This window comes from Fukomys damarensis, unplaced genomic scaffold, assembly GCF_012274545.1.
Source record: "Fukomys damarensis isolate Sample0158 unplaced genomic scaffold, DMR_v1.0_HiC HiC_scaffold_21, whole genome shotgun sequence".
Lineage (NCBI taxonomy): Eukaryota > Metazoa > Chordata > Mammalia > Rodentia > Bathyergidae > Fukomys > Fukomys damarensis.
The window spans coordinates 13,010,420-13,035,792 of record NW_022900933.1 but is presented as its reverse complement, the minus strand read 5'-3'; the positions used below and the strand labels follow the sequence as shown (position 1 = coordinate 13,035,792).

The 25,373-nt window shown below is 47.4% G+C and overlaps 1 protein-coding gene across 3 annotated transcripts in view; it reads right to left on the bottom strand.

Annotated features, from left to right (window-relative positions):
* The window catches only part of Smoc1 (SPARC related modular calcium binding 1), a 103,419-nt gene that overhangs the window by 2,109 nt on the left and 75,937 nt on the right, over positions 1-25,373 (bottom strand). For all 3 annotated transcript variants that reach the window (XM_010645371.3, XM_010645372.3, XM_010645373.3), the window contains exons 8-12: positions 18,059-18,251; positions 17,439-17,521; positions 15,816-15,921; positions 4,312-4,556; positions 434-487 (exon numbers count right to left, since the gene is read on the bottom strand). In XM_010645371.3, the coding sequence (XP_010643673.1) occupies positions 434-487; positions 4,312-4,556; positions 15,816-15,921; positions 17,439-17,521; positions 18,059-18,251 (681 nt within the window). The remainder of the gene's footprint in view (positions 1-433; positions 488-4,311; positions 4,557-15,815; positions 15,922-17,438; positions 17,522-18,058; positions 18,252-25,373) is intronic.

Below are 25,373 nucleotides of genomic sequence, written 5' to 3'. Positions count from 1 at the left end.
GAGCAGCCTTTTCATCCTGCTGTTAGATATGGGCCAGGTGGGCAGTTTGCATAGACTTGCAGGTAAGTGCACTTTACCAGTCCACCCTTTACCATGCTGAGCAGCTCAGTTGCCCCTGGAGATAGTTTGGCCCTCCAGAGACCTAGGCTTTGCCCAGCAAGCACAGGGTGAGGAGTGCTCTGCATAAGTCACTTTACTCCCAGATGCCAGCCTTTCAGCCTGGGCTGGGGAGGAAATGGCACATACTCCTTGACAGGCACGGATGGCAGAGTCCCTTAGCATGAACTCCATCTTTTTCTTGTGTCCTCAGCAAAGCACACTGAAAATGGACATCTAAGTAACATGGACAGTTGCGTCACCCATGATGCACTGCCGAAACTCCATCAGGGGATTCACAGGGGAAAGAGGGGAGCCCAGAAAGAAGGTAACTTACTGAATGGGTTTGTGCCTGCTCGTTTTCCCTGGGGGAAGCTGCCAAGGCTACCACCTGCAATAAATAGGAACACATGACACTTGACCGGCCCTGACCCAAGGAATAGGTAAAGGTTCTCCTATATTTGGGTTCCCACCCGTTCTAGCCCCCAGAATGAAGGGGGGACTTGGGAAGGAGCCAGAAGCTGTGAAGCCATGCTTCCTACTCTGGATGTCTGTGGCCTCCTTCTGCCTGGGAGAACCCTTTGCCAACAGCTGGCCCCTCTAAATAAAACCCATTTTCCATGCAGCCAGGTCCCTGCTAGGATGGCTCTTTCAAATCCCCACAGATACTAGCCAAGAAGGGCTCTGGTGCTGATGAGCATTTGCATAACTTCTTGGTCTTGGCTTTCTGAATGATGGAATGTCAGAGATAGGAGGAATCTCACCCTTCATAGACAAGGAGGCACAGGCTCAGAGCAGCTGAGTGACTAACAGGAGGCTCAAGGCACACTCCTCCCCACAGTGGGTGGGGCACTTCTGAAGAATGACCATGCTGGCTCCTGCGGACCCTGGTTTTCTAAAGGAGGGCTGGACTGGGGAGCACTGTATTTGAGCTGGGCCACCTCCTTGAGCCCCTCTGGGTTGCTCCAGAGGATGGGGATTAGGGCCACAGCTGCACGGCTTCCCTTCTGCTCCTTTCACAGGATTATTCTGAGGATCAAGTGAATTCATGGAGGAAAAGGGGCTATGAGAAGGCACAGTGCTGTGGAATCCAAGCCCATCCACGGCCATGTGACTTCACAACTAGCATCCCCCACATTCCTTAGGGCCAGAGAGAGACGGAACACGAGGTGAACACTGGGTAGATATTGAAATATCCAATTTTGCAGATGAGGATGTGAACTCAAAGAGAGGGACAGGCCCAAAGCAGGCAGTCGGGAAGGGCCAGACCCAGGCTTCCCAACCTGAAATCCCATCCTTCCTCTGCTCCACCCACAGCTGCTCCTTTCAGGGGTAAATAGAAAGAGCTCCACATAAGGAGAGGAGGCCAACAGCAGTCCTGCCCATCCAGCTGAGACTCAGGAAACAAATGAGTAGCCCAGAGCAGGAAACAGGGATGTTGCTGGATCCTCAGGGCATCCCCATAGGACAGTGATAAACTGATCCCCATCTTATGATGATAAAACTGAGGCTATGAAATGCTTTGAGTAGCTTTCCCAGGATGGCATAGCTTGCATGTGTGGAAGCAAATTCAGACCTTGCTCTCAGCTTCCAGCACCACACTCTGGACCTTCAAGAGAGGGCAGGGGGAGAAAAAGGCTGAGCCCCGGGGCAGGCAGTATCTCAACGGAAAGCAAAAGTTGGCATTTCAGAAACTTAGAGGCACTAGTCCCCTCCGCCTGCCTCACCGGCTTTATCATCCTGATAAAGGTGCATTATAAACTGGGAAATGCCAGTCAAGACAGAGCTCAGCTCAGGAGATGTCTGGCTTTTCATTCTGGGCAGAAATTGACTTCTCTATTGAGAGGTCTCGCTGGTAAAAACAGTTGTGTGCACATGGAATTTCCAAAATGTTGGTTCATCGGGTGTAAAGCTGTCCTCATGCCCCAGCTCCTCATCTTCCTCCAGCCCCCTTGGGCCCCCACCTAGCTCGCAAGCCCCTCTAGGCCCACCAGAGGGCACCATGTGACACCAGATGACCCACGCATGGGCTCCCCTCCCTGGAGTAGCTGCATGCTATGGAGCCGTGTGGCTTTTCTGCTGTGCCCCCAAAGCAGAGAGACCGAGAGAGGCTGCCCAGGGGCAGGCTATTCTACTGCTACTAATTTCTCCTGGGAGCTCACTAGCACTAGGTACTGGGCTGAGTTCTTCACATGCATCATCTTGTCAGGCTCACACCAGGTCTACGAGCTGGGTACTGTTACCTCCATTTTGCAGGTGAGGAAACAGGCTCAGAGAATCCAGGTAACTTGTCAAGGATTACAAGGCTAGGAAGTGGCAGAGCTGGGAGAAGAGCTCTCACCCGAAGCCCCATCTCTTTCCAAGCCTCTGCCTCTGCTCTGCAGAGTGAGCACAGATCCCAAGTGTGTCTGACCTTGACGTTGCTACATGCAGCAGCCCCGCCTCACCCATTTAGTCACCTGACAAGGATTTCCTGAGCTGCTACTAGCTGCCGCGTGCTAGATGTTAAAGAGTTGAGTACATAGCATCCAGGGCTTCAAGGAGGAATTAGGAAAGTAAATTTCAATACAGTGTGGTAAGTGCTGTTGAAAGACGCAATAACCATACGAAAAGTCGCATTATTGAGCCTCGACTGAGTCCTCTCATTGTCTCATTGATAAATATGAGACAATGTTAAACGCTATCCCTCACATGGCATCACTACGATAAAGGCTCTCATTGTCTCATTTAGTCAGCACAATAGCCCTGTGAGGAAGACATTATCATTGCTCCCATTTTACAGACGAAGAAGCCGAACACAGAACAGCTGAGCGATGCACATACAGTGACAGAGCTGGTCTGTGGCAGAGGTGGGGCTGGAGCCAGCACGTTGCACTGTGTGTGGGAGACTCGGAGACCCGCGGAAGCCAGCGAGACACCCTCATTAGCCAGACCGCTCAGCCGGGGCCATGTGCCAGTCAGCCTGAGAACCATAGCAGAACCCAGCTTCGTGCAGAGGGGTAGTTGCCAAGACTGGGCTCCCATGGTGACACGTTCACCTCCACCCTCCATGGGTGGGTTTACACTGACAGCCGAGGAGCAAGGACAAGCCCTTCTGTCTCTTAGGCTAACTCTCCTAAGTAATCTCAACTTTTCCAAAGCTTCTATTTCCCATAAGTCAGCATCAGCCAAATTGGCATCTTCAGCCCAGACCTCCCCCTGCTCTACAGCCCTACGCAGCCCACAGGTGCTTCTAGCCTGACCTGTCCAAACCACCCTCATTTCCTCTCCCATCCCTCGTGCATGTCTGCTCTTCCTCCCACGCTGCTTATCTCAGTGAATGTCCCGCCCCAACTCATCCACTTCCCCTCATCCCCCGCATTTCCATAACTTGTTCCTCTATCACTTCATGCCTGGACTATACTACATCTGTTCTTGGGCAACTCTGCCTTGCACATTTCCAAGCCGTTTCCCATGCTACATCCAGAAGAGTTTTCTAAAGCAAAACCGATCCTCTCATTTCTCCAACTGAACCCCTCCAACGACTTTGCACTGCACTTATAAAGCCTTTCAGCTGCATTAAAAGGTTCTTCAACCTCTTTCTGCCTTTTGTCACAACTCCCTACTACTGATATGGTCTAGTGACGGAGTTCCAGCCAGTGAAAGGTGAGAAGTAATGTGTGTGTCCCTTCTGGGATTGTCCCATGAAACTACCTCGCGTGCTGCTCTACATTAATTTCACCTGGTTGACTGGGGATAGAGATGACCCTGAGGTGACCTTGGAGGTCACATGATAAAGATGGCCGACTCACTCTCAGCCTACATCCCAGACTGGGTCCGCAGAGCAATCCCTAGTCCTGCTCCTCACCCCTCTGCCTCCTTCCACCACAACCTGCAACCATATTTCATTGTTCCATGGGCAACACAAACATCTTCCACTGTGTTGAGCCCCGAGTAGAGGCCTTCCTATTCGTTAGTGTTGCCTACCCTAGCAAACACCGCACATCTTCACAGCACTTATCGCAACATATGTGGATGCTTATCTAATATCTGTCTCCTCAGTGGGTTATGTAAGGACAAGGGCTTTCTCAGTCATTTCCACCACCGTAGCAGGCATCTAGCATAAAGTCTCCAAGGAACTTGCTGTTGAATACCAAGTACCTGGCATCACATTTCCTGGGACAGCCGCTAGTCTCTGTGTCTTGGTGGAGAAGGAGCACAGGGGAGAGTACTCACCTTCCTTGCTGACACCCAGGCAGCCCTTCAGCTCAGGCAGTGAGATGACCTTGTCCTTATTCAGGTCACAGTAGTCAGTGAAACGTCGGGCGCATTTCTTGGGCTTGGCTTTCTTTTTTACATAGCGCTTGAAGGGTTTCATCTCCCGCTTGTTGATGTCATTGCTGCTGTTGCTGTCCAGCTGGCTGAAGTACCAGTGCACCACACGCTCCTCCAGGGTGTGGCTGGGGTCTGGCTCTGAGAACCTGCATGGCGGAAGACACCCCCAACCCAGAGAACACCACTCAGGATCTTGCAGGAGCCAACGGCCCCACTGTGACTCTGAGGAGTGGACAATGTCAAGGTGCTCGCTGTGGTTGGAATGTGTTTTGTCCCCACCGAAACTCAGGTTGAAACTGGTTGTCAGTGTAGCTGTACTGGGAGGTGAAGAAAGGACTTTCAGAGGGATCATTGCCTTTCACAAGAAACTGGGATAGTTCTTGTAGGATCAGGTTAGCCCCTGCGAGTGGGTTCCTATAAAACATCTGCTCCCCACTCCAGTCCCTCCTCTTTACATGTGACTACTTCCCTCATACTTTTTGTCATGGGTTGCAGCTGAATGAAGCCCTCATCAAAAGCCCAGAAGATAATGGCACCATGTTCTTGGACTTCCTCAACCATAAGCCAAAAAAAAAAAATCTTTTTTTTTTTTTGGTACTGGGGATGGAATTCAAGACCTTATGCTTGCAAAGCAGGGCACGGTACCACTGAACTACATCCCCAGCCCTATCCTTTCTTTATAAATAACACAGTTTCAAGAATTTTGTCACAGCAATAGAAACATACTAAACAAAAAGCAGTACTCATGCTGGGCTGCCAGCAACCAGGTAGCAACACTTCCTTCAAGCCACAGATCTCCCAGAGCCATGCAGCCTATGGCAGCTTCAGCCATCCTCTCCAACGTGAGACTCAAGACCGGACAGGTTGCTTCCCGTAGGGTTACCCAAGTAGGTGATCTTTGTTATATGAACCTGTCTCACCATGTGCGACAGGAATTTCCTTGTACAAGATCGGTGCTCAAGACAAACTGGCTGGATTCAATCTACCTGAGTGAAGCACAGCTCAGATCTAAACTGTCCTTCTCCTGACCTAGAGCTCACTTTCAGACAAGATACTCTTCTCACATCCATCTGTTCACAGATAGGCTCCACTATGGGAACCCATGCTCTGAACACCCACCACACACCCAGCACTGAGCCAGGTCTTCGGAAAGTCTCCAGAGAGGGAAGTGTAACCCTCATGTGAAGCTGCTTGCTGCTTCAGTGAGGCAGAGCCAAAACTGTGAACACGGGCATGACAATTCAATGGGAAGTGGGATGTTCCCAGAGTCCATCACTGCTGGGGACAAAGTACAGCAGGAATCGAGAGAGGGCAATTGGTACAGATGAGAGTCTATACGCAGATCTAAGGCCTCTCCAACCCAAGGTTTCAGTCGGGGGATCCAAGGTGGGTCAAGACCACATGTTAACCAGGAACACTGTCTTAGAGTGACCAGGAACATACCATGGTGTCCAGAGGAACAGTGGTGACCACATCTAGCACAGCCCACATATCTCTGATGACTATGAAATTGCAAAGCCAAAGTCTATTTGTATAACTTCGTGCACTGATTTATCTGTCTGTCTGTCTCTATCTATCCATCAATCTATGCCTCTGTCTTTTCTCAAAAGAGCAAGTCAGGGTGATAACTAATAAGTAATATTTTTAAATAGATGGCTCTATTCCAGAGGATGTGGCTGGAGTCTCTGGCCAGAACAGAGACACGTGAGTCCCCAGCTCCTGGTCCTAAGCTTTGGCACTCAGTAAATATGGGCAAGGCCTGGAAAGGGAAGGAGGCTAAAATTGTGAGTGCTCTGCATTCAGAGATTTAGTGTGTGGGGCACCAGGACAGAGTATGTGATGGCGAGAGATTGTTAAGCAGGGATCCTAGGCCAGGGGATCAAGGTCTGTGTAGTGGATCTGGAAGCTTTCCTGATAAGGAAAATGCACAAGGCACTTTGCTGATGCCACCCTCTCATTTGTTGAGTTTTCCAGAAAAGAGGAGACCATATCTTTCCCCTGTGAACAAGCCAGTGAATTCTCTCCCCACTTCATACCCCCCAAGTGACTACAATGTTCAAAGAAAAAGAAGTTTTATTGAAGGAGGAGGATGAGGAGGACAAGGAGGAGGAGGAGGAGGAGGAGGAGGAAGAGGAAGAGGGAGAAGGAGAAGGAAGAAGAGGAAGAGGATGAGGAAGAGGAAGAAGAAGGAGGAGCAGAAGAAGAAAGAAGGAGGAGGAGGAGGAGGAAGAGGAAGAGGAAGAAGAAGAAGAAGCAGAAGAAGAAGAAGACGAAGAAGAAGAAGAAGCAGAAGAAGAAGAAGACGAAGAAGAAGAAGAAGCAGAAGAAGAAGAAGACGAAGAAGAAGAAGAAGCAGAAGAAGAAGAAGACGAAGAAGAAGAAGAAGCAGAAGAAGAAGAAGACGAAGAAGAAGAAGAAGCAGAAGAAGAAGAAGACGAAGAAGAAGAAGAAGCAGAAGAAGAAGAAGACGAAGAAGAAGAAGAAGCAGAAGAAGAAGAAGACGAAGAAGAAGAAGAAGAAGAAGAAGAAGAAGAAGAAGAAGAAGAAGAAGAAGAAGAAGAAATCCAGCCATTCCTGCTAGGCGCGCATTCATAACTGGGTGGATTTAGGTCTTGGACAGGTGCCCCTAGGCATCATGGATTGATTCCAAGAGGGCACAGTTAGAAGGGGGCCAGTGGGACTTCATCCTGACAGGCTTCCCCCAGGGAGTACCTGGGAGACAATGTGAGGGAGCCACACAGAGCTGCCCTGGCCTGGGACTCTTGGGGAATCTGTCATGAAGACCAGGTGCGGGATGTCTTTGAAATGTGTGAAGCTGTCCCCTAAAGAGTTCAGATTCTATTGCTGTCAGTATTTTAGGGTTTTTATTCTTCCTCTATTTACCTGCAACATCCACTCTCAAGACTACCCCTGCAGGGAACTCCACATAGGTGGCAGGGATGCTCAGTGTGCAGGAAGGGGAGCGCCCTACCGGTGTCAGCTGTCCCTGACACCAGGGAGGACTCCACTTCAGAGGAGTTGGAAGGACACTAAGGGGACTCTAAGAAGGGGTTCTCTGGCAGTTGCAGGAGGCAGTCAGGGATTTGTCCCTCCTTTCTCCCCTGCCAGAGAGCCATGGGAGCCCCAAGGCAAAGGCAAATGCAGCTCTTCCTTTAACCTTTAGGTTGGGCATAGCGTAATGTCTAACTAGAGGCTGGAATAATAAAGCCTTAGTCGCTGAGACGGGAAGGGATGAGGTCATCAGACCCAGAGGCCCTGCCAGCGAAGGCCCGCTCCCTCCAACACATGTTCCCTGGGCTCTGGCATTCAGTCTTCAGCAATTCCATTGATAGAGCTCCCCCCATACCCACCTTCCTTGGGGTTATTTTGCAACAAGACGCACTTCTTCCTAACTAGAACCCCTAGGAGTTTCCTTCCATGCCAAAGAGTGATCATCACCTGGCCCCTGCTCCCTTTCCCTCCCTGGACTCTGACTGGCCCTTTCTGCCTGCCTCCCTTCTCAGAACCACAGCCTCGCTCTCTTCCTGCCCATCAGGACCTCACAGCGCAGAACAGCCTGGATATGCCACTGCTGGCCTGCACACCCAGCCCTGCTGGGCCACTAACCAGACTGCAGGTGAGATGTGCAGGCCCACTTCCTCAGTCTCTAAGCCACACCCACAGCCTGTCTCATCAGGCTGGAGAGTCCTGCCTCCTTATCCTTTCTTCCCAGCTAGTGCAGGGATTACTTGAGCACTAGGTCAAATTCCAAATGCCTTTCTACCAAGAACTTCTCACCTTTAGGTACCTGGGTGATGATCATTACCCATCTGAGAAAACAACACAGCTATAGGACCTGCCTCTAGAAAAACACACAGGAGTCTGCAGATTTTAGGGTATTAATGGACAACCTACTGCCCACCCAAAGTCCACAGGCTCAGATAAAGAACCTTCCATCAAGAGCGATGTAACTCTCAGCCACAGTTCCAGAATATTTAAGCATGATGCTTCTGAAAGATTGGGGAGTAAGACAGAAGACAGTTGCTGGGAAGGACTTGGGATAGTTGCCATATTTTTAATAAAACAGAATTTATTTTTTTAAAAAACTACTGAAGGTATCTGATTTAAAATTCAGCAGATCAAGTTTCCAGCTTGGCAATAGCCTTCAGTCACAAACAAATTGACAGCCTTGGTTTACATAAGCTCCTGCTAAGATTGAGCTCTATCAGGAGTCCTGGAATAGCCAAGCAATGAGTGAACACGTGTGTACACAATAAGTGTACAAGATCTTGCTAAGGCCATGATTCTCAGTCTTGATAATGTATTGGACAAACTTCTCTAACACACATTCTTCTCTACAGGAAACACAAAAACCATAAGGCTCCTCGCATTTGGGCTAATAGTAAAGTCTCTTTCTCCAAACAGGCAGCTTGATGGTCACTAACTTTTTTCTCATTATTTTCTGACAGTTTTTTCTTCTCTCAGCCCAGCTAGTGAGCCATAATATCCGAAGGTAGTTGGAGAGCACATAATCCCTAATGGATAGGATCTATAGCCCTTTCCAGCTTGAAGAAGTTATCAAAGACAGAGATCTCCCCTCCCTCAACACCCCATAAAGCTTTCTGGGATTTATGTCTCTCAGGGGCCTTTGTTAACTGAGAAAATTCTGAGATTCTTCTTTGGGGAGTGCTGGATATGGGAGGTCTCTTCCAGATTTTGAAGGAGTTTCTTAAGCCATCTTTGTAGAGTTCTTTCCATCACTGACTGCTGTCCACTTACACCTTGACCTCAAAGCCATACCCCATTAACCCCTTTAGCTTTTTCAACCTGTTGGACATGGGCTTTTAAAACACCTGCAGCTCACAGTTGCTACTACTGGCTGACACTGGCATCAGACTCCAGACCGCACTCTCGCATCTGCACATTGACACACCCACTGAGGGTCTGGAACTATTCGTCAGGCTAGGGCTGGGACCCCAAATGAGAGGGTGCTCACCATAACTGCATTTTCTAGTCTATACTGTGACCCTTCCATAGGGCCCACTAGGTAGGTCAAACGCCAGAAACAGTGTAGAAGAATATACTCCAATGACACCAAATTCCAGATTATGGAAGACTGCTATTTGGTGCAACACTGGTGTCTGCCCTGCCTCTGATCTGTTTTAATGACTCCTCCGGGAATGGGGAACCCAGTGGAGCCAGGTTCCTGCTGAGCCTTCTCCCAATTGGGGTGAGGGTTACTTCGCTTGTGGCACTTTCAGTTTTGTTTCTGCAGCCTCAGCCCTACCTGGCCTTGGCTGCAATGCACAGCTGGAGAGCCAGCCCTGTTTACCAGGACCTGCTTTGGTGAGCTCTTAGGGCCGTCCTGCTGTCCTAAGCAGTTTTAGAGAAAGTAAGGCAGGACGGCCTGAGGCACGAGCCAAGCCAAGTAGACCAAGTGAGCACCATCTGGAGCTGGGTCCAGGCCCCACCAGCTGTGCTGGGGAAGCTGGAAAATGCCAAGTCAGCCACATTCCAGCCATCAAAGCCAAGGGCATCATGCAAGAGGACAGAGCCACAGCGCAGGCAGGCAGCCTCTCCCGGAACTATGGGCTTGGGAAGGGCCAGGAGGCTCCCACAGCCCCTCCCACTGCCCTCAAGGTTGGCTTTGCCTGGGGCGGGGTGGAGTGAGGAGTGGGTTCCTCTGCTCTAGGAGACTTCAGAAATCTTCCTTCTGGACATGGGAGGGTGGATCTGGGGTGGGGCACGGTCTGCCTTCTGGAGCCCTGGCGGGGAGACCAAGGGGTAGCTCAGCCATCCAGCAAGCTTCACTGAGGACAGCTGTCACCCAGTGATATGGGCAGGTGTCCCCCCAACCCACCAGACGTAGACATTTCCATAGACACCCCATTCTAGTTGGTCTGTTTTTAGGCAACACTACTTCTTACCACTGGATCTAGCTAGGAGTCCAGAGAAGGGAGTCAGCACCTCCTTCTCTCCTCTGCCCTCCATCCACCCAGTCTTGCAGTGCTATAGATTTCGTTACAAATGCCTCATTGAGTCATCCCTTCCCCCATCACCATCCCTACCCAGAGGTGGCCACTGCTGTAACCTTCCTTCCTCTCTTCTTACCTCCCTCCAGGCCCATTCGCCCAGCATTATCAGGATAACTGTTCAGAAAGCCCATCTACTCCTGGGGTCCCTGCTGCCCTGTGGCATGCATGACTCATGAGACCTAGCTCCGGCTGGTGCCCAACTCTGCCCGGCACTGCAGCCTCATCTCCTGCCTGCCAACCAAACTCGACCACGATGCTTTCCACCAGCCCCCATTCACCCCTGCCTACCCATAAATGCTCTCTGCTGGGATGTCCTTAGCCCTCATCCATCTATGTGGGTGCCTGTTCCCATGTGTGAGCAAAGATGTGGTTCAAATGTCACCTTCTATGTCAAGATGGCCCTCACAAACCTTCCTCCCCGCAGACCCAGCAAATGATCACAGACACTCCGATCAGCCCTATGGATATATACATACATACATATACATATATATACATATATATATATGATGTCCTTAGCCCTCATCCATCTATGTGGGTGCCTGTTCCCATGTGTGAGCAAAGATGTGGTTCAAATGTCACCTTCTATGTCAAGATGGCCCTCACAAACCTTCCTCCCCGCAGACCCAGCAAATGATCACAGACACTCCGATCAGCCCTATGGATATATACATACATACATATACATATATATACATATATATATATGTATATGTATGTATCTTTTCCAGGCCAGGGACTGTGGTGCCCTTTTCCCCAAATGTTCCTAGAATTAAGCATCAGCTTAATTCTGAGAGTTGATGCGGAGAAAATAACCACTCTTCCTCCCCGCAGACCCAGCAAATGATCACAGACACTCCGATCAGCCCTATGGATATATACATACATACATATACATATATATACATATATATATGTATATATACATATATATATGTATATATATATGTATATATATGTATGTATCTTTTCCAGGCCAGGGACTGTGGTGCCCTTTTCCCCAAATGTTCCTAGAATTAAGCATCAGCTTAATTCTGAGAGTTGATGCGGAGACAAAATCACCACACCTGAGAGGTGGTAGGTATGGAAGAAGACACCTGCTTTACTGTACCACCCTCACATGGCCCTGTCCCTTCTTCCCACTGTCTCCATTGTGGGTGAGGTGAAACGGACCCTACATATAAGAGCCAGCAAAACATCAGAGGAGAGAAGAGCCAGGCCACCAAGCAGCTCCTTTAGGCTAGGTGGTCTCTGAGAAGGTGATGTCTAAGAGAATAAGCGAGGGCCAAGCTGGGCTGAAGGAGTGACTGGGATGGAGTCCCCGGGCAGTCAAGAGCTTGCCCTGCCAAAGGAAGCAAGGAGGACCAGAGTCTCCAACACAGTGGTGGGAGGTGGGGGGGAATACACTGGAAGGGCCAGCAAGACTTAGCATCAGGCTGATGCTCAGTGTGATGGGAAGATCTGGGAGGCTTGAAACCCGGGAAAGCAGGCAACCCTGGCCAGTTACCTCTCTGTCTGACTGTTTTTCTCTCTCTTTCCCATTCTCCTCACCACCTTCCTTGATTTCTAAACTGTTTCTTGGTCCATCCAATGTGTCTGCTGATTAAAAAATCAAGCTCTAAGTAATACAACTACCCGAAACAGTTCACCTACCAAAACCAAGCATGTCAGGCTAACATGAGCTTTAAATGAAAAACATGTTTTAGAAAGTCTTTTTTTTTTAAGAAAACTTCTCCCAAATATAAATTACACTTAAAAGCAGTGGTTAAAATAAAATTAAAAAGAAAAAAGAAACTCTTCCCTAAGGACACACTGGTATTAAAAAAAAAATTATACATTTTCTAGTTTTCATTTTCTGTAAAAATCCCATGGGCCTGTGACTAGAGGATAAGACACCAACCCTAACTTCTGGGTTTCTGTGCCAAGACCTTGCAGCCACCCAGGGCTGCAGCTCTATCGAGGAACAACAGGGTGGAGCTTGGAGTCTCCTCTCTCCAGGACAAAAGCACAGTGGCCAGACAGGGTCCCTGAGCTGGTGGTCAGAGCCCAGAGCTTCAGAGATTAAGGGCTGGGACCACCCAGAACTAGGATTTCTCAGCCCATGCACCCTCCTGCTTTCCTCCTTTTCCCTCTCTCCTAATCAACATAAGTACAATACTCTCCCCTTATCCAGGCAGGATGCATTCTAAGACCCTTGAAAGCATGGATAGTATGAAACCCTATGTATACTATGTTTTTCCTAACATATATAAGATAGTTTAATTTATAAATTAGGCACAGTAAGACATTAACAACGGCTGATAATAAAAAGAACAATTATAACAACACATTATATTAAAAGTTATTTAAACATATAAACTATTTATCTCTGAAATTTTCCATTTAATACTTTCAGACCACACTTGAGCAGGCAACTGAAACCACAGAAAGAGAAACCACAGATAAGGGGACTACTGTGTCCTCTGCCTGGCTCTGCATGACACAGCAGGCATTTTTCCAAACGCGTATTTTTCTAATGGCCAGTGATGTTGAACATTTCTTCACGTGTTTATTGGCCTTGCTCTTTCTATGGGGCCCAGGGCCTATGTCTGTCCTCCTACTATGTCACTTTTTGCCAGAGTGACAACGCTCCACTTCTGGGAAGGTGCTGCAGAATGAGCTCTGCATCCTCGGTGAGGCACACAGGCTTGGAGGCGGGCTGTCCATCCTTCTGCTGCCCATGGTACCTCATATCTCTTCTCCTGCTATAAGAAGCCTGAACAGTCCCTCCTTCCATTCCCTTCCCTTCCTCCAGCCCCTACCCCACCTCCCTGTATGGCTTTCTAACTAGAACTCTTGGTATTTCTCCCAGGCTCTTTGGGATCTGGTTCCTGCCTGCTTTGTCATTACCCTTCTCTCCTCTTCATCCTTGTTCCCCTCTGCCTCCTCTTTGTCCCTCTCCTTGCCTCAGCCTGGCCATACCAAACTATAGACTTACACTTTCCTGGAGTCACAGTAATCCTTCCTCTTTCTTGGGTGGGATAGTTTTCTCTCTCCTTTAACTAGTTAAATCCTACCTATCCTTCAAAGCCCAGCCCAGCTATCGCTTCCTCCAAGAAACTTTCTCTGACTCCTCTGCATTGAGTTAATCTTTCTCTTCCTCCTCTCTCCTAGCCCTTACCTTATAGTTTGTAAGCATCTCTCTATGGTCCAGCATCCCTACTGGGCTGCACTCTTTGAAGGCAAGGACATTCCTTATATGCCTGAACACTTTGCCCTTGGTCCAGGACTTTTTGTGTCCTCAATGGATGGACATAGAGGTTTGCTCCAACCAACTGACTCAAGGGGCTCAAACTAGCGAGCTCCAGTGATGCTGCTAAGGAAGCAAGTGTATGTCATCCTCATGTCAGGACTACTGCAGGTACCATATTAACTCTTAATCAGAGTTAGACTTGGCTATGAGAGTAGCTATTCCATTGCCCAAAGCTCCTTGGGGTTATCAGGTGGCCAAAACGTACAAGTCGCCTGCCTTCTCAGAGAAGAAAAGTACAAAGTGCTTTGTGTTTCCTGCCTGCCCTCATCAGATGCCCATCACCCTTTCTGCCACTCTAATACCTCCCCTTCTGAGATTAAACAGGCAGCCCTGTAAACCAGGTACTATAACTAGAAGCTACAGGTAACTCAAAAACTAGGGACACTAACCTCATCTTTGATAAATGGGCCAACCATCCTCACTGAAAGAAAGATAGCTTCTTTAATAAATGGTGTTGAAAACACTGGATTTCAACCTGTTAAAGATTAAAACTAGACCCCTATTTCACCATGCACTAAACTAAAATCCAAGTGGTTTAAAGATCTAAATATTAAACAGAAACACTAACCTTTCTGGCAGATAAGTTAAGTAGAACTCTCAAAGACATTGGCACAGGAAAAGGCTTTTTGAAAAATCCTCAGTAGCATGGGAACTAGCACAAAGAATCAACAACTGGGATCTCATCTTATTAAAAAGCTTCTGCACTGCAAAAGAAACCACCAAGACAGCTAAGAGACAACCTACAATGTGGGGAAAAATTGTATCAGCTATTCCTCAGACAAAGGACTACTATCTAGAATATATAAAGAACTTTTAAAAATCAGGCCCCCCAAATATAAAGCCTCAATTCAAAAATGGGTATCTGAAATGAACAGACATTTCTCAGACAAAGAAATAAAAGCATCAAATAAACACGTGAAATAATGTTCAACATCACTGGTCATCTGAGAAATACAGATGAAAACAACACAGAGATTCCACCTCACCGCACAAAGAATGGCTGCTATCAAGAAATCAACCAATAACAAATGTTGGTGGGACTGTGGGGAGAAAGGAATCCTTCTCCCTTGTTGGTGGGAGTGCAGACTGGTGCAACCACTGTGGAAAGCAATATGGAGATACCTCAAAGAACTAGGACTAAAGGTTCCATTTGACCCAGCTATCCCTCTGCTTGGTATCTTTCCAAAAGAATTTTAAAAATCAAGATGGGGAGGGGACAAGGGGGTGAAGGGAGGGCAGGGGTAAGAGGAAAAAATGAGAATCAAGACTTGTCATGTAGAGGTACAAGATCCCAACAATGAATGTAACTGTACTGTATCCCTAAAATGTACCAATAAACTCGATTAAAGCTGAAAAAAAAAATCATACCACGGTGATATATGCACACTCGTGTTTATAGTGGCACGGCACAGTTTGTAATAGATAAGACTTGGAAACAGCCCAATTGCCCATCAGTTGGAGACTGAATAAAGAAGATGTGGTTTTTCTATAAAATGGAATACTACTCAGCCACAAAGAATGAGAAATTGGAGTCATTCAAAGGAAAATGGATGCATATTAGGCATACTCAAGTGAAATAAATAAGACACACATGTGTAAATACCAAACAGTTCTCTGGGATGAAAAACTAAGAGTGTAAATAAGATCCAAGTTGCATATCTGACAATGTGAAATGGGAAGAGGGTGGGGCAAGGGGAAAGGGTAGGAGAAAGGCAATAGGGAAAAGAAAAAATAAGAGAAAAGAAAAAAATAGAAGCAAAGTCTTTGTAAATAGGAGGGGGGGTGAAGGGCGGACAGGGGAATGGGGAAATAATGAGAACCAAGACCTGTCATGTAAAGGTACAAGACCCCAGTGATGAATGTAACTGTACTGTGTACCTAAAATGCACCAATAAACTTAATGAAAAACAAACAAACTAGGGAAGCGTGAGGAGTAGGAAGAGTTTTTCAGAAGGTGGGTCACAGCCATGGGTAGGCGGATCCAGGAAGGACAGAGTTCCAGCCCTTGCCCTGCCCAAGCCTTCCCTGCCCTCCCTCAGCACCTGAAGAGTACAGGTCCCCAAATTCCCACTGGGCCTCCGTCCTGCTCACATTCTCACCTCCCACCTCCAGTGGGCGCTGCTGAGTTAATGGCCTGAACCATGTCAGTGGTGAGAGCATCCAGTAGGCTGGTGATAAACTCCATTTTCTTTCCCTCTGGGCAGCCTAAAAAATAAAATGAGATTTGAAGACAGATGCCAGGTAAATGAACGGGTAAATAGTATTTTTAATGACCATCTTTTCGCAGATTTGGTGAAGTCCTTCTTGTCCAGGGGGGGATGTGTGCATGCTCAGATGCTTCTCACAGACTCCAGCACCCCTCCCCTCATAGCCCACAAGGGATCATTAGGCAAAAAGGATAAAAATGCTTCAATTTTCTTCCATTGCACCAATCTTTTTTGGGGGGGTACTGGGGATTGAACTCAGTACCTTGCATTTTCAAGGCAGGTACAGTGCCACTGAGCTAAATCCCCAGGCCCATTGCACCAATTTTTGCTGGGTACGAACTCATGGGCTACTTTAAATGCTAGAGAGACAAGAAGGCCCTTATCCTTGTGAAAGTTGTCATATCCTGTGCTGACCTGTTTAAGACAGTGACCAGGCAGTCACCCTAAAGGGAGGACAATGCTGCTCTACGGGTGAGAAGTAGAGGCTATGGCAGCACATGGTGCTGTGGGGTGCGGGGATCCTCACTGGCCCAGGCTGCCTTAGATCACCACTTTTCCAAATTACCTCCTCCTGTTTTACTCCTCCCTCAACCAGTTGAGATCATAACTGTAGAATTTCTCTTGTAAATACTCCCACATGCTTTGTTCTTCTTCTTCTCAGTGCATTATTCCAGCAAAACCTCAAGCAGAAATAAACCTCCATAGCTACACCCTCATCTCATCCTACATCCTCCTCTGTTGAGGGGATGGCTACAAGAAGGTGCACTAGCCTCAGGACTCCATTTTTGTGACAGGGTGATTTCTACCTACCTCCCATGGAAAGCACTGACTCTCAAGACTCTCTGCTTTCAGTTTTCACTTCAGAGCCCTGATGGGTCATGGAAAGGTGGCCCCACTTCCCACCTGTCTCTGTGCTGAGTAGTCCTCAGGATTCCAAGACCCTGATATTTAGTAATCTTACTGTAGCACACAGGCAGAGTTCATGATGAATAAGGGAAACTAGCACTGCAGCCACTTTGAGGTTCTGCACCCCTGCCTGTGTGTCTCCTATCACTCCCACCACTCACCCTGCCTACATGGTCATTCTGTCACCACAAAAAAACTCTGAAAGGCAGGTGACAAGCATTGCCCAGACTGTTCAGGATAGACCCTTCCTATAAGTTGCCTTCTCTTCACAGCCCTGGAAAAAATGGTTCAGAGCCCCAGAAACATTTCCCCAGTTGCACTAGGATGGGGAATGGATTACATAATTATAGGGACAGGGTTTTAACTCAATGACTACATTCTATACATAGACACAAGAACGAGGGGAAGTGATGTCCTTAATCAGGGACAAACCCCAGACTGGGGTACAGAATCCACAGCTCTGGCTCCATGCTCCTGTAATGCACCTGTCCAGCATCCCATGCTCCATGTTGCATGTGGGGAGGGACCCAGAGGAGGAGGCTGCTGCTTCTGCAACGAGGGGACAGAGGAACAGAAGACATGAAGGTGCCACAAGGTAGAGTCTCCCACCTGGCAGCTCCCTGTCCTTGAAGGGATCCTCTACCTCCGCGCTCTTGGCTCTGGCATCACTCTCGCAGCTGGGCATCACATAACTGGGAAGAGAGAGACACAGGGCTTGGGAGGAGCTGGAACTGAGCCTCCTGCAGCCACTTCTGCCTGGCAATGATCTATGTTGTCATCAAACCCAGAGTCCTCAGGGTTCATAGCAAAATATCCCCTGCACTGTCCAGCAGCTACAAGGCAATCCAGAAGAAATGTGCCCACTGAGACATGTTCAGGCATATCGTTTTAACCTCTCAAGCATAATAATGATGGCACTTTAGATCGGCACACAGGATCTCTTTTGGTCCATAGAACCTAGTAAGTCAAGCTGCCCAACAATCTTCTCATCTGGTAAGTGAGGTTCAGATATATTTAGTACTTTTCCACAGAGAACAGCTGGAATGGGACAGATCTGTGACCAGATTCCAGGTCCTGGGGTCTTTCTACCAGAACTTTATCTGCTCATGAATGGGAAATTTGGTCTCCTTGTGACTGAACTCCTACCAAGCCAGGGAAGTAAAGCTGAGAAATGCCAGGATGCCCATAAATTGGTCCACTTGTGTCAGGACAGGCCTGAGTGGGCTTACCGTGTGGAGGTCCCAGGCAGCGGGCGCCCTGTGTCCACCAGCACACACCAGCAGTAGCCAGTGGACTGGTGGCACTGCACTGGCTTGTACAGCCCCCCAGGGGCACACTCGGGGATGACAATGCCCTCTCGGGGATTCTGCCGAGCCTCTTCCAGGGCACTCTGCCTTTCCTGGTCACATGAGTGTACTTTCTCTGTAAGAGAAGATGCAGCCTCTGGTGACTATCACTTCTGTGATTTGTCATTCCCACCTTCTATATCAGCATCCAAAGTAAACGGCAAGGACCAGGCCTTGCCCAAGGAACCAACGGTTTGTTAGATGAATCATCACCGACAGGCTGTGTCTCTTGCACGCCAGCCCAGGGTGAGGGGCTGGGGGTCCAGACTGCCAGGGCTCATCAGTGTTCTCCACAACTGAACTCTGCTGCAGCCACAAACCAGCCTGGTGTACTATGCACCAGGGCTGGAATTTCTTCCATTTTCAGAGTGATTCCTGTTGATGTGCTTGCTGTCTACTGGCTCCAGAAGAGGCCTACACAGGAGCCAGGGGCTGCAAGCTGGTGCAACAGTGCTTGTGTATGTAGACACTCCCCAGCCCAGACACAGCCGGACAGAGCCATGGCCACCAGCCCCATGCAGAGTGATGCTTGGCACCTAAGAGGAACAGAAGCAAGAGCCAAGCCCAGCTCCTTCCCACATTCCAACACAGCAGGATGAAGTAGGCTGACGGACTTGAAGGGATCACACAAGGCTGCTTCCATGCAACGGGAGAGAAAACCAGCCTGCCAGGAAGGTGTGTGCATTCTGCCCCTTCACAAACATGTGACTGTGTCTGAACAGCCAAAGCAGATTTCCTTGGAGTCAGTGTAGGAGACCCTGTACCAGGCGGGGCCACCTATATGGAACCTTACACTACTTGGCTATTCTATCCGGTCAACCAGCCTGGTTCCCCTTTCTGCCTTTTGTTTCTTTAGGCTTTAATTACTAAAAATAAATAGTAGTGCATTTTTCTCTCTTATAAAGGAATTTTAAAAACCCATAATCCCATCAAAGTTAAACCCTCCACTTTCTTTAAATCTTCCCTATGCACACAGACACATGCAAACACACACATGCACCTATTCTTTCTTTACAAAACAAGGGATCACATCATGAACTAGTACTCTTACTTTAGTCTGATGACTTCATTTCTCTCTTGAATGCTATTCTATAACTTTCCTCTTGAACAAGTTCATGGGACTATAGGTCTTGGGCAACCCCTAGAATTTCTATGATATGGTGCGATACGTCACTCTTAGAACAGCCATATGGTATCAGGAACCTGAAGAACCGTGCTACTCACTAAACACTGTGCAAATGATCAAAATAACAGAAACTCAACTCTACTCAAAATGACACACTCTTGGGGAAAGCACAAATAAGCCATGGGTGTATACAGAGCCTTAGGTGCACACAACACCATCTTAGAGAAATGATTCAGATGAAGGAAAAAAATCCTTCTTTGTCCCACTACTAAGAAAAATCCTGATGAGCAACAGCCCAGGGATTTTCACTGCAAAGTAAGAAAAATATTTCCTTAGGGGCCTAAAAATATCTGAGGACTAAGAGGCAGGCATATATGACATATTCACAGAAATGTAACTTTGATTTGGAAAATGAAATAAGAACTATTGTTTTCATAACACAAATGCAACAAAGCTAAAGAAAATCTCCTTGGCTAGTGTAAATAGCTGCAGAACACCAGACTAGAGATGCACCTCCATTTACAACTATTGCAAAACAGCATCTAGAGACAACTTCAGAAAGAGACTGAAACTGAGTAGGGAGAGGAAGGGGCTTGGGAAACTTAGCGAAAAGGTCCAAAACTTTGACTTCAGCCCCTGTCAGAGGATGGTGCCAAGTCAACTTCAAGAGGATTTTACAAGAGGTTTGCAACCATTCCCCCAACTCCCATTTAGTAGCCTTATTTTCCTGCCTCACATTTCATGCCATGAAAGAAGCAATAGAGGAGGCAAAGTGAGGGAAAACAGTGTTTTACTGGCACCATGTTTCTGTAACAACCTTTAACAGAGGCTTTAAATTAAGGCTCTCCAGCCAACCTCCTCAAGGCATAAATCAGACCAAAGTCAGACTGGAGGCAAGAAGGAAGGCTTTCCCCACCCCTCCAGGGGATGAACCCGAGAGTCCTCAAGCTCATGGAAATGTGGACAGTGGCCGTGTCAGAAGAGGTGTGCACCATGGTTTGGGCCCTGTTGATGGATTTATGAAAGTCCTCGAAGGCTGCTCAGAAATGTTTACAGTCAGCTTCTGCGGAGAATTAATTCAAAAAAGGATAAAGTTCACTACTCTGGGAAAATGGATAGCATGGAATAAAAGAGAAGTCTAAATTCAGAACTTAGTACTCTATATATTTATTATTTTCCTATTCATGACTTTAATACAGTCCCTTCAAGTTCTGGTGCCCACTAACCAGGAAGACAGGAACAGTTATTATAATAGCACCATCCATTAGTGAAGAGTACACAGCTTGTCTTTTATTAAGAGAAAATCTCCCTCAAAATCATGTTTACAGCTAACAATAATAAAAGCAAATATGCATTGAGTAAAATGGGCCAGGGGAGAGACAAAGGGCTTTACCTGCCTCATCACCCATGTGAGGCAAGCACTAAGAGAATGCCTGCTTTGTAGACAAGGGAGCTGAACTTCAGACAGACTCAAGAATCTTCCCAAGTTCCCTCAGCCAGCAAAGAGGAAGGCTGGGGATTCCAGTAACAGCGACGGATGGTCAAGCCGACCTTGCCATCCCAAGATGATTCTACCTCTAACAGCTTGCTCCTGGAGGAAAACACACTGATTTTTGGATGACTCCAAATCTGCTGTGTTCCAAACTGTGCAAGAGAGAGCTCAGCTTCTTCCAAACTACCACTATCTTCTCAGTTTAAGCACACAACAAAGCTTGTTCCGTGGTATTTTTCTTTCTTTTCTCACAATAAAAAACTTAAAACCAAATTTGTAATTTTCCTACCATTACAGAACTACAACAAATAACAGCAGCCAATATCTACCTCAGTGTTTACCATGTGCCTAGCTTGGCATGAACTCATATCACCCTCCTCCCAGCCTCTAGGACAGGCGTTACTACCCCAGAAGAGGATGCAGGAACACAGACTGGCTGGGTGATGTGATCAAGAGCAAACAACTACAGTTGGGATTCTAGCCCAGCTTTGTTCTCCATCTCTTTACAACAACATCCTTCATTGCCACAGGCTAACCTCACTTTTACCCTATCCTGCACTTTCATTTACTCAGTTTATATACTAGCTTATTATAAAACAGTTCCCAGTAATCCCCCCTCCTGTCCTCATGCCCTTGTGGATGGGGACTCATCCACACTGACTCTCATTGCCTTTGACCAATAGTGTGGCAGAGGGATGATGCTGAAAGGCCCAGCCAAGGACTTCAGAGGCCTATGGCCTTCACTCTCTTGGAAGCTATCCTGAGGTCATCACATAAGGAAGCCCATCTAGCTTCCTGGAGAAGGAGAGACAGAGGAAACAGAAGCAGCTCAGCCCACAGGCAGCACGACTACCAGACATTTTTGAGAGGTCATCTTGGATACTCCAGCCCCACTGATCCTTCATCTGGATAAGTCCACAAGTGAATTCAGATAAAACCAGTTAAGGAACCACCAGGTCAACCCACAAGTTAGCAAGAATGAATAATTTTTATCATAATCCAGTAACTTTGGAAGTAGTTTTTATACAGCCAATAGGTAATCAAGACATAGAGACTGACTCACTCTTACTCAATCTATACTGTATTTTTGTAGCACATGCAAGTCCTTCAATCAATCAACTAATCAACCAATCAAATTATTCCCTCAGTTCTTCTCCAGAAGTCATGCAAGTGCTGATTAGTAAACACTGTCACACCCAGCTCTTTTCAGTCAGCTCCCAAGTGAATCTCAAAACTCACAACTATCCATTTTCCCTTCTAGAATGCAAGACATGGGGTAGATTTCAAGGGTCTCTTCACCATCACTGATTCAAAGAGAGAGGAGAAGTGGACACACACTGTCCGCCAAAGTGGACACACGCTGTTGTACTAAAACACTCCATTGCTGCTTTAAAAAGTGGAGGGAAAGAGGAAAAGATGAGAAAATCTGGCCCAGTGACTATGGGAATAGGCCAGGACTGTCTGTGTGTACTTGGAAAATATAATAAAGAAGAGGGGAGAGGGAACAATCATCCCATCCCTAGGGTGATGGAGAGAGGTGAAACCTGGGTCATTCCTCACTTGGCAATGAGTAGCTAAAGCTTCCCTTGAAAACTCTGACAACCTCAAAAAGAGAGACACAACTAAAACACATCCTGTAGAAGAAATAAAACCAAGTCCAGTCATTGCCTCCAATAAACCCACAGCCTCCTCTTCTACTGACTGATCACACACAGTATAGGGAACTAAGCAAAGCAGGAGTGGATGAGACAGCACCGGGACAGGAGATGGGAGGCCAGGTTGAACCAGACAAACATAAAGCCTTCTGCAGGCCCAGGCCCAGGGCCCGGATCCTTCTTGTCCTGCCAAGACCAGATAAGCAAGGAGAACAGCTCCATCTGCTAAGGCTGACAATGCCTCCCTGCTCTCAATTACCAGTGGTAATTAGGAGCAAAGGCCAGAATGAATAACCTACATTCCCAGCTAATCCCAATCTCAATTTGAGCCCAGAGTTTATCCTTTCCTCCTGGGAACCTTTTCTCTTTCATCATCTTTCTGTTTTCTCTCCTTTACTTATTTTTGTAAAGCAAAAACCAGCCAAAAACATAAACATCATGAGATCTGAGTTTCAGTTCCTTGGGCTAGTCCTTCTGGCTGCTGCCTTCCAGAGGAGGAAGTGCTGAAGGAAGGAACTGACAGAAAAGGCAAGAGAGTGGATAATCCAACCCCCAAGCACCTTCAGATAACTGAGGCAGCAGTGACAGTGGGCCAGCCCCATTGTGAGCTTTTTGGAGAAAGAAAACAGGAATTTCACGGTGGCAGAGCCAGTGGGAGAGATGGATAGAGAGAAGTTCTGCATCATTCAAGGTTCAGAGAAAGCCAAAGACACACACACACACACACACACTACCCACACACATACCCTTGTACATGTGCACATACATACATCACACACAGAATCAAAGAGAGGAATCTTAAGGATTTGGATCATGTAATTGTGGGGACTGGCAAGCCTGAAATATGTGGGAGACCAGCAGGCTGGAAATTCAGGTAGAAGTGATGGAGCAGACTGGAGTTACAAACCAACAGGTCAAGCCCACAGGCTAGATGTTCAGGCAGGACTTCTTGAAGGAGAACTCCTTCTCTGGGCAACTTCAGTCTATGTTTTTAAGTTCTTTAATTTAAAGTCCCATCCACACCATGGAGGGCGATCTTCTCTGATTAAAGTCAAATGACTAAATGTTCACTACCTCTACAAAATGCCTTCTCCACAACATCTAGGCAGTGCTTGACCAAGCATGGATACCTAGCAATCTGGCCAAGTGCAAGTACAGAATAAATCATCATAAAGCTCATAGGAAAGAGGAATGCAAGGAAAAAGCCCAGCCTTACAGACAGCCACACCCAGAAGTCACGGGCCTTTAAGCCATGGATTAGGATGACACCTCAACCAAAGATTCCATCTCCTGACAGGCCCAGCAGCTCTCCTCCTCTAGGAGGCTGGTTGGCATCCTGACTGCAGGGCTTATATTACAGAAAAGGTAGTGAGACTCTAGCATGGCTCAGGACAACATCCTCAGAGAAGAGGACCCAGTGGCAAAGGAGATTAGGACTCAGGAGGAAAGTGCAAAGGTCCAGAACCTTGGAGGACCCAGGAGCTCACCCAAGCTGCTAATAGGTCTATACCTTATTCGGATGCCATGACAGGCCCTGAAGAGGCCAGAAGAGTTCTGTAAGATATAACATGCAGAAGAACTAGCCGTGAGTTTTTTTTTTTTTTTTTTTTTTTTTTTTTTTTGTACCAAGGATCGAACTCAGGCCCTTGTGCTTATGAGGCAGGCGGTGGAACCACTAAGCTAAATCTCTGGCCCTGTGAGATCTTAATTTATCCTTGTTCAAGAGGTTTTCCATCCCTGAAGATTTCTCTGCCAGCCCTGCTGCAACAAGGCTGAGGCGCGGTGCAGACCCTGCTGAGTTTCTGTGCCTCTCCCAGCATGCTTGGCTCCTTGTGTTCACTAGACTGTAAGCTCCTGAGAGCCAGGTCTTTCCTGACCTTCCCCCACCCCTATCCCTGGTGCCAGCTCCTCACTCAGGGGAGAACCATGGAATCCTTAGAGTAAGGAATCCGTGAAGAGTAGTTAGTCCAAGAAATTGCTCTAGTCTGATGCTCCAGAGATGAGGCTGCCAACGGTGGAACAAATGCCTATGGTGAAGATGAGACCACAGGGGCTGAAAAAGAGCATATCTGTTTCTTGACTCATCCTGGGAAATGCTACACCCAATCCTCAGACCATCAAGACTGGATTTCCTTAGAGGGAAACATCAATCACAGGCTATCCAGTCTGAAAAATGAGAGGTACTTACTTACATTTCATTGCAAAAGGAATGATCCTGCAGGGCCAAGAATATTAAGGAAAACACTAGCACTGTCTCGCCTGCAATGACCCTGAAACCCCTTTGGATACACCACCCACCTCGCCTCTTATCAAAAATGAACAAAATGCTGAAGGATAACCCAAAATAACAAGCTATGTGTTAAAAATAACCTTTCTAAATCACAACATGAGATTTCAGAGCCGTGAAGAATTCAGTGGCTCTTGCCCCGGATTCTCCAGGTTGGTGGGAACATGTGAGTGGGTGAAATGGGGTCCACTCTAAACTGCTTGGTGGCTAAGAACTGGACAAGGAAGGACTACAGAAGCAAAAGAGGGGAAGGTACTATAGGCTTTCAGGAAGTGAGTTTGCTGCTTGGGAAGGAGCACAGGACTGTGCTTAGGGGAGGGGCTGGCTGGAGTCAATAGTCTTTGGGAATGATTTATGGTACATCACTGAGCCTTTCTGTTTATTTAGCCACATGGGGTCTTAGCACCTATGGTTTCCAGCCAACTATGTGAATAAGTTATTTTTCTTACTTGTGGACTTAGCGTTTTTCACAGGAGGGGCTAAGTGGCCTCTAGAGGATCATTTTTCCAAGCGCCATTTGCTGGGCTGGCCCTGCCTGCCCTTTTGCCATGGGTTTTCCATCATCCACGTCACCGAGTGCCACTTGGCCAGAGCCAAATCCCAATCCTCAACATCCACGTTACTCAGCGTTACCCAGG